General features: G+C 41.3%; 1 protein-coding gene across 2 annotated transcripts; it reads right to left on the reverse strand.

The window, feature by feature from the left end:
- Positions 1-884: 884 nt before the first annotated feature.
- Positions 885-8,912, reverse strand: LOC134623252 (CLOCK-interacting pacemaker-like). Of its 2 annotated transcripts, none has more exons than XM_063468419.1 (4): positions 8,537-8,912; positions 7,667-7,827; positions 7,395-7,567; positions 885-6,171 (listed from the first exon to the last, which is right to left on the reverse strand). In XM_063468419.1, the coding sequence occupies exons 2-4, from the start codon at positions 7,773-7,775 to the stop codon at positions 5,290-5,292; spliced, it is 1,164 nt and encodes a 387-aa protein (XP_063324489.1). In that variant the 5' UTR covers positions 7,776-7,827; positions 8,537-8,912; the 3' UTR covers positions 885-5,289. The 2 variants fall into 2 exon arrangements, with proteins under 2 accessions (XP_063324489.1, XP_063324488.1); XM_063468418.1 differs by having other exon boundaries at positions 8,541-8,911.
- Between the last annotated feature and the right edge of the window lie 339 nt (positions 8,913-9,251).

A 9,251-nucleotide genomic window follows, 5' to 3' on the forward strand; every position in this document is an offset into this window, starting at 1 on the left:
AATAGCTTATTGGCTTCATTGTTCCCTTTTAGAAAAGAATATATCATAGGTAAAAAGCTTACGTTGAGCGGTTTGGAGTAAAAGTTAGAGGGCCGTGGATATGTGCAGAGGAAGGATACTGGGTGTGCTGGGCAAAGTATGTTGAAGATAGAGCTGCCAGGCAAGAGAAAAAGAGGAAGACCAAGTAGTGAAGGAAGACATGGAGAGGTATGGTGTGATAGAGCAGGATGCTAGGGATAGGGTGAGATGGAGAAAGGCGATCTGTCGTGTTGACCCGTGAAGACTGCAGCTGAATGACGAAGATTCCCTGGTGGTGACATGCAGTACATTTTATATAAAAATAAATAAGATATTAGCATACAGTTAGTTTTAGACTACGATGGAGCAAGTATTAATGGCAACAGGGTCTACAGGATCTAAAGCTTGAAAAAAGTGACTGTTTTACTGGGATATACTGATCACATTTGTTTGGCACTGGATTATGAACACTTAGTTTTCAAATGTTAATGTTCATTACATATCAAGTAGTGGGCCACCTTTAAAAGCAGTAGCTGTAAAGCCTGAGTTCCAACTAAAATTAAAGAAACTACAGCTACCCTCTGTTTGTGTCTTATTTTCATGTCAAGAGAGCAGAGATTTATTTTTAACTACTTCCTTTTTCCACACTCAGCTCTTGTGATGAGAGAGGTGTGCTGAAAGAAACGCAACACGTTTCATTGTTTCTAATCTCGTTTCCAGCTGAGATTATACAATTCAATGTTTTCCTCGCCATGTGACCTCTGAGTGCTGTTTTAAATGACAACCAAGCAGCAGTACCATTCAAATGGACATGTTTAATTGTAGAAAGGAAAAAAAGAAAGAAACCACAGCAGCTTCTTTGGAAAGACATTTATTACACAAACAATGAGTCTCTAACTTAAAATGTACAAAAAAAGAGCCCTAAAGCATGTAACATCAAACCTTTTCAGTCTTAGTTTATAAGATCTTTGAATGATATAGCTGAAGTGTTTTATGACAAGTTACTTATAACAAGTCTCATGTCCTCAGAGGTTTTAAGACGTAAAACTCAAAAATTTCCCACTTTGGAAAGTCTCATGAGGACTTCAACAACTTCCTCTATTTACATTTTATAAAGGAAAAAAAGACAGCGAGCTAGGCACATCACATTCAGTCTGCATAATCCTAAAAATATATATTTGAGCTGATATTTAAATGTATTTTTGTCCATTGTTGTTGCTGGTGTACTACTGAAACATTTCCAGCATCTTTAAAGTGACAAGGCAGACAGACTGAAATGCACTGAGGAACCAAAGCTGCCAGTACTCAACTCAAAATCCAGTGTTACCAAACTGTACTGCTCTACAAGCTGACCGTTTAACAAAGAAAAGAAAACTGCAGTCACGCAACATGATCATGAACACAGCATGTGGCATACACACTAGTATCATCAGAAACTTGTGGTTTGATACAGTTCATAAATAGTTCATTACATAAGCACATCTGCACAAAAAGGAACTTCTTCCACATAAAGAAACCTGGACAGCGACATGATAATGGCAACGACTACGCACGAGCAGGTAGCAACAAGTACATGTAAAGCAAGCACAGAGCGTTTTTGTGCTATTTTCAGCCGAAGGTTCAGTGACCTTTTCATACGTGATTTATTCCACTGGCAGTGAACCAGCCTCAAAACAGCTAGAACTTCAGAAGAAGGCCATCCCGACATTTTTAAGATTTTTCTTTCTTGTTTTTAAACTGTGCAGTGAACCGTTAAGAAAACAAACTCAAAATTTATCCTTGAATCATTTACAGCCCAGGACAAATCGGTCAAGATTGTTTTAAACAATTTCATAAACTTGGGTAAAAGTGTGAGGTGTAAACCTGGTCCAAGGAAAAATAAAGGGAATTCTGCAAAGACAGCACCTGAAAGTACAGAAGAAAGTGAGACAGTTGTAAAATGATAGTATTTGCTGTTGGCTGAGGGGAGTTAAAAAAACAGAAGAGCAAAATCGTACCGGCCATCCTGCTGCTCGAGTATCTCAATAAGGCTTTCACCAAGAACATAGGGTAGATAAATTACTGATCTAGCATTACAAAGCCATATGAAAAGTTAGATATATAGGCTATGGCGTGGAAGAATTTAGTTTTCTTCCATTTATTAAAAAAAATGAATTCATAACTGGACGGTGGGTCTGTTAACATCTACTGACTTTCAGACCATATAATCCAGTCATCATATTTAGCTTGTTATTGTAGAAAAGTCCAGAATGTCACTGTGACACTGCCTCGATATCTTGTCTGTGGTTATTACAGAAACTCAGTGGAAACTTATATGAGCGAGCGGACCCTGTTCAGCTGCACTCATTCACTTGAAGCAAATGCATCAAACAAGGCGACACATGGAGCTTATTTGAGATAAAGTGGGAGTAAATAACTGATTACAAGTCAGGAATTTCACTTAGAGCCAAAGCGACTTCAAAACAACTTATTCTCAATACAGCTGTCTCGAGTACAAAGGATCTGAAAGAGCAGACCCAAAGGTCAGGAAAATACTCCAAACTGTTGCATGCTGGACGATAAGGTCACAAACAATCGCAGAAGGATCAGAGGGGGTGGGGTGGGAAGCTGTGTTATGTATTACAAAGTTGACTTTTACAGACTGTTTTACAAGGCCATGAGCTGAAGAGTTTCAAAACTCATCTGAACTTTGTTGCAGACTATATGGAAAATATGATTTCTGAGGGTCAAGCAGTCATTTATCCAGCCACAATAACCACAGCACTCTCAGTAGGAGAGACGCTAAGCCACTAAATCCTTACAAGATTGTTGATGCAGATGCATCTGTATCTGTGTTGCTGACAGTGAAATTGGTGCACTGCAGTAAGAAAGTGGGTGGAGTAAGTTGGATGACCTCAAAGTCTTGAGTGCAACCTAAAAGGCTGGATGTCAGATAGCGCAACCTCCCTAAACTCACATTATAAATTTGGTTTGGGAGTAGCTTAAGAAGGAAACAAATCAAACAATTTACTGTGTTCACTTTAGAAACTTGTAATCTGCAGCTGGCACTTCCCCCAGAGTCAAAATATCTGTGATGTTGAGAGTTGAGGACAGAAGTGTTTACATGTTCGCCTACTGATAAAACACAAGATGTAGGCTGAGAGCACTCCAAGTAAGCAAATACATGACAAATGTACAACAATACAGATGTCATGTTTTCTTGTTTTGCAGAGTACCAACAATTCATTCAAAAGAGAAACCAAACTTCTGAGTTTTTGTTTGTGTGACAGACACCTCCACGTTTTATGGTAACATTTTAAATAAACCGTATTCATGCTTAGATGGCAAGTTTAAACAGAAGGTATATAAAAGTATGCCTCTGCACTAAGAGACAATTTTAAGTCAACGTAAGCACTGTAGGAACAGAACCATCACATCAAATATTACACAATCACATGCACAATGTACAAAAACACATTTAGCACTGCAGAAACTATCAGTAATATAAAAGATGAAAATGTTATTTATTGTTATACTACATAAGTCATATGTATAGATTAGTAGTGTGCTTATGAGTTGTAATACACTTCATGTAAAAAAACAAAACAAAACAAAAAAAGCTACAGTACCATAGCTGCCATTAAATTCTGTCCAGAAATTGCTTCAGAGCTACTTTTACATTTCTTAGTGCAAATGCAAAGTTATCTGACATACACTGGGTTTGGATTTTAAGGCCATGATTACAAAAGAGAAACTTAAACTTAACTGTACATTAAAAATATCTGGATTTCGAAAGGCCATTTATGCACAACGACTGGTCTTCATCAAGAGTTCTAAAAGATGGGTTTTTTCTTAGTGGACTAAAAAAAATTACAATAAAAAGTTGGAAAAAAGTAGCTCTATAAACACATGTAAACATACAGGAAAAACTCTGCTCTTGAAGGCAGTCAATATTGAAATATTAATATTACGCCCATGTGTTGTTTACACTCAAACAAACAGGAGACCTTAACTACAAGTGGAAAAAGCCAAAAACATTTACAAGGGGATGTCAGGGAAGCATTTAAATGGCCGTGAAGACAGTTCACACAGGAACATCTGCCATCAACATGATGGGAAAGATGAAGTTTAACTGTCAACTGGCCACACCATAACTTTCAACTCACATTTTCCAAATTGAGCTTCAACAAAAGACACTGTGTAGGCACATGTAAGTCTGACTATGCTGACTGGCGAAGAAGCCCTGAACACATTCAGTGTGACATAAGAACCCGTCAGAGACTTTGTGCAACTGTAACTGCTGCATGAACCCAATTGGACTTGAATTTCACTGTCAACTTCGTGTCTGTCAAGCAACGCAAAAGACAACTACCATGAATGATGCAAGTAATTTTTGCAACAAGACATATGATCAGACTGATTTATACATAGATTTTCTTTTCAAACACCTTCTCATGTTGTATCCAGATTTAAATGACCAGTGTCAGGATTTAAATGAAGCTTTGTTGTACTACAACTCCACTGAGAGAAGAAATTCTTAGAGCTTCTGAGTTTTGATTGCTAAAATTGTCACCAGCACGGAGACAGCTTCAGTGGAAGAGATCTAGTCCGGCTCAGTGAGGAAGAACATTGAGCTGCGTCTGCCTTATTTGGTCCCCAACACAACAAGCCAATAGTAGTCCAGCAGTCAGCACTTGAAGTACGTGGCTGTCCAAAGCTGTCTTTTTTGCAGCGTGTCCTTCGCAGACAGGCTGTTGACCCATACATTGCGTTTTTCACCTCTTTTTTTTAAAGATTTCTAAAAAAAAACAAAACAAAACAAAAAACCCATACACTACAGGCTGACAGCAACAGCCTACAGCAAAGTGTACAATGTCCACAGAAAAATTTATAAGGGCATTTTTGTATTTTCAATTTATAATCTTAGCACACCGACTGCTTCTTTCAATAAATATTTCCCCTCATACAGGTGCACAACACATGTGCACGTTGGTGGCCAGCTGGCTGCCTCCTATAATGTTACAATGAGTGCGACTCTTAAATGAGAGACAATAAAAAGTCAACACCAACTTTTTTTTTTTTAGGTTAGCTTGGTGTGTCAGGGCCCTAAGGCAGCCGGCAGCCTAAATGTAGGCCACAGCATGCTGCCTATCTGAGAGTCCGGGGGGTGGGTGTGTATTGTGGGGCACGCATTACTTTCGGTCCATCTGTCTCTGCATGCAACCAACCCCCAATCCTTGTCTTCCTTCCCATCTCAAGTCTATAGGATTACTATGAAGGCCTAGTTCAGGTCTAATCTGCTTTTAAACTGGACTGAACAGATCGCTCTTTCTCATTCTCTCGGTCTTCTTCCAAAAGAGTGGCCTGCAGTTTAACACATATGCTGGTGTCCCCGCTCCGCAGAGCCTGAAGAAAGAGGTCTGTTTGTTTTTTCAGCCGGTCTATGTCGTTCTGCGTGCGCTGGTTCTGCTTGAGGAGCTCCTTGGTACGGAGTGTGATGTCTAGCAGGCCAGATTTGCTCAGGATGTTGTAAGTGTTGCAGAAGCGCTTCCTTCTTGTGTCAGCATCACCGTCACTGTCGTTACCTTCACTCAGTGAGATGACCGCTGGGGAAACGGGGAGTGTGCGGTTTTTGGATCCAGTAGCATGACTGAAAGACAGCAAAGTCGTACAGTCTGCCTGGCTGACAGCCGATGAAGGCCTCTCCCTCGCAGGAGTGGTGTTGGTTTCTCCTATTGAGAGACATGATCTGCTCTGGAGCAGAGGAGACATTGTGGTGGGGGTTGCAGGAAGACCAGGAGTGGTTGGGCCAGAGTTACCAGCACTATTACATAAACTTCTCTGTGGCTTCTCTCGCTGACAGTGTTCCCGAGTGATGGAGGTCAAAGTACTACATTTCTCTGACCCTGAAGAAGAAGAGGAGGAGTAATTTGAGGGGGCAGTTCCTCTTCCCGAGGAGCTAGAGCTGTCCCCGGGATGTGGGGCAATCTTTGGGTAGGATTTTAGGATTGGAAGATACTTCTTAGGGCGTCTGTGTTTAGAGTTGGCCTCTTTGGTGCCTGAGGAAGCTTGACGAGAAACCACAGGCTGGATAAAGACCACCTGAGGCTGCTGAACCACCTCCACAGTTGGACTAAACCCCCAGGGCTTCAGAGCAGGAGGATTCTCTCCAGGCTGCAAACAACAAGAGCAATATTGAAAGCTCTGAAAATCAGGTCAGCATCACAGCTCATACAGTTCCTTAAGGAGCTCCTGGGTGCTCACATAGCAACCAGTTCTTGTGTGATCACCTCATTTCTTTCTGAAGAGTACCCACACAGTACGAGTCTACATACCACACCTTTAACCCAAAAAGGACACATTTATGAGACAGCTGTCATTCTCCAGTTGCCACCACTAGCAGAATCTCCAGTCTTCAGTGGGTTTAAGCAGTTTTCACACACAACCTTGGGACAATGTTGGAAGAATCAGGTCAAAACATCATCCCAAGTTACCCTTTCTCATACAACACATGCAGACCCAAGTCCATTTCAGATGTGCTCTCATTACAGGAAATACAATGATACAGTGTTATAGGTGTAGGCGCCAGAGCTAATACACATGACACCCACTCGCTGAGGTTACACCATGCAAATACCTGTGTGCAATCAGGCATCACACAATGCTCTACTAGTGAGGCGGTTTCATTTAATGTTTGACCTGACCGCTTCTGACTTTGTGTTCTCACATGTGGCCGTCTGCTAACATCTAGAAAAGCTCAAAGCTACAGAACATGTGTGAAAATGGTTTTAGAAACCACAGAATTACAGTTAGAAAATAAAGTTTTTGTTTCGCTTTTCTCAGTAGCTCCCCCATATTCTCTGTCACACATTTTCACACATCCAGTTACTTGCCATCTCTGGGGGCACTGAAATAAATCTTTTGCACACAAATATTGCTAAATTAACTTCCTTGCCAATAGAGATGGCCTGGCCCACCAATTTCTGACTTCAATGTCAGGCCCTGACATGTGGCTCATTCCTTAGGAGAGACACAAGTTTGACCCAATCAGTGCACCAGAATTTATTATTTCTTCTAAAATTAACTGGAAAAACAAGGCAAGAAAATAAGCTTGAGATGCACACAGTTACATTTTATGAAGACAAATCCTTGAAAGCTGTACTTTGTTGGTATCACAGAAACACAATTAAGAGCAACACCACTATTCCTAGTGAAATTCTTCAGATGCCATAAGAAAAAAATAACCTACTGATGAGGAATAATTAAGACAACGTAGTTCTTGGTTTGATACTGTGAATGGAATTCAAGAGATTATTTAATTTGTTTTTTTTTTTTGTTTGGGTTTTTTTTCTTGTTGCAATATTGTGGTTTTATAATTAAGCCTTTCCCCAAATTACCTGCTTGAGCAGGACATTGTTCATGATGATCATGGGAGAGAGCCCACCCACCACTGCAAGTCCAGGAGGGTGGGTCCCTGAGCCAGTGGTCCGTGGTCCCTGCTGTACAACAGGGTGTGGTGAATCCTCAGAATCTGTGGTGTCCATCGTGCTCATGTGCTCTGAGCTCGCATCTATAGATCAGACGGAAGGGGTTAATTGGGGTTCAATTCAAATTAAATGTCATCTTCAGAAACACTTCAATATTTTGATATGAAGGAGTGTAACCAAACCTGAAAACCCAGAGTCTCTCTCTGAATCAGCTCGGGAGCCTCCAGGCTTCATGATGGCAGGAAGGTTTCCTGCCCTGGTGTGATTCTCTGCCTTCCTCTTTGTGGTCATCGCTCTTCCCGCAGCACTGACAAGGTCCAACTCTCCGCAAGCTTTCACAAAACTACATCAGCAAATCAAAGGCAAAAGCTGGGACAACACTAAGCAGGCCCTCTTTACATAGCAATGGCAGGACATAAAGTTGTAAAGTCACAAATAGACACTGTTGGTCATCTTTTTAGCTGACGCGACCAGTTACTTGGACATAAAGTTTTTTAAGACTGTAATAAACAACTCCCTCTTCTTGGTGTGGGTGCTTTAGATTCATTTAACCTCATTAAACAATTCCAGTTGAAATTTACAGAACACAAATCCACAATATTAGCCATTGGGTCATCTTTTATTCATATCATTTCACCCAAAACGTGTGTGATTAACGTAACTAAATGGAAATACAAGAAAACTTCGCCTGAATAAAATATAAATGTCAAATTATTCAGCTGTGCCTAATCCTAATAGATAAATACAGTAACTACATGAAGCTATTCTTACTGTACATGCGATGAAGGGTAGTTCTTTGGGATAAATAACTACCGTTTAAAGTAACTTACAATAAGACAAAGAACACTTGTGAAACGCAAAATAGACGACCTCATTATTACAGTCAGGATTTGGGTTAGCTATGTTAAGCTAACCAACTAGCTAACCGTCGTTTACGCTAACCAAAGGTTGATAGCCAAGCTAACGTCAGAGTGTCAACTCGCACTAGTACTACTAATAATGACAGTATACACACACAAAAAACCGCAAAACGTTTAAAACTTCGAATACACCTACTTCGTCCTTGGGGCTGCTTAAACGTCGTAGTCCTTAAAGCCGACGTATACGACCGTATATCCGGGTAGAGGCTATAGCTGCAACTCAACAACTTCTCTTCGGTGGGGTCGCTGGTGCTGCTGCCCAGATACGTTGACTAGAACTCGCTGGTCCACGGTACCGTACACGAGACAGACCGCCCCTCCCTGCCCTGTCTGCTCGGTCACATGCGGAGCACGGTGGCAGCCGCCTATAGCAGATAGGCTTAATTATCCCCTTTGAGGTTCAAAGTCAAAAGCTGGTAACCGATGGTGGATGAGTTTCTGGTCACCTCATATAGCAGACATTGTTCAAATACGTCGAAATGCAAAGGACAGTATATTCGTTAGACCCACTGTGCCATATTTGGTAGTTAAAGGCGTGCCCTTGTCTGGAGTGTCAGCCACGTCACGTTCTCTTAACTACAGTGCCCGCCCAAAAGAGACTTCTCCTGGCTCTGATTGGACAGTGGCGCCAGCAGCTGAAAAACGTGACCGCTGCCAAATGTGTGGCAAATTAAGGACATTGTGTTCGCTGTGCAGTTAGAGGTGTACTGTACAGCGTAGGCATCTCAAATGCACCGTTGGGGAATCCAGTGACGTGACAGTGATCTGTTAGGCTATATTACATAATATCGTGGCTGGCCTGCAGCTAACCCAAGCAGCACAAGTCTCCTCTGCAGCATGTTTGAAG

The sequence above is a fragment of the Pelmatolapia mariae genome, unplaced genomic scaffold (genome assembly GCF_036321145.2).
Source record: "Pelmatolapia mariae isolate MD_Pm_ZW unplaced genomic scaffold, Pm_UMD_F_2 NODE_ptg000495l+_length_37523_cov_1, whole genome shotgun sequence".
In the NCBI taxonomy this organism is placed as follows: domain Eukaryota; kingdom Metazoa; phylum Chordata; class Actinopteri; order Cichliformes; family Cichlidae; genus Pelmatolapia; species Pelmatolapia mariae.

Excerpts from the sequence above, each read along its gene's own strand:
- LOC134623252 (XM_063468419.1), bottom strand. The coding sequence starts at position 7,775 with ATGACCACAAAGAGGAAGGCAGAGAATCACACCAGGGCAGGAAACCTT. Across the intron at positions 7,568-7,666 it reads GAGAGACTCTGGGTTTTCAG|ATGCGAGCTCAGAGCACATG; the intron begins GTTTGGTTACAC and ends TCTGATCTATAG. Across the intron at positions 6,172-7,394 it reads ACAATGTCCTGCTCAAGCAG|CCTGGAGAGAATCCTCCTGC; the intron begins GTAATTTGGGGA and ends TGTTGTTTGCAG.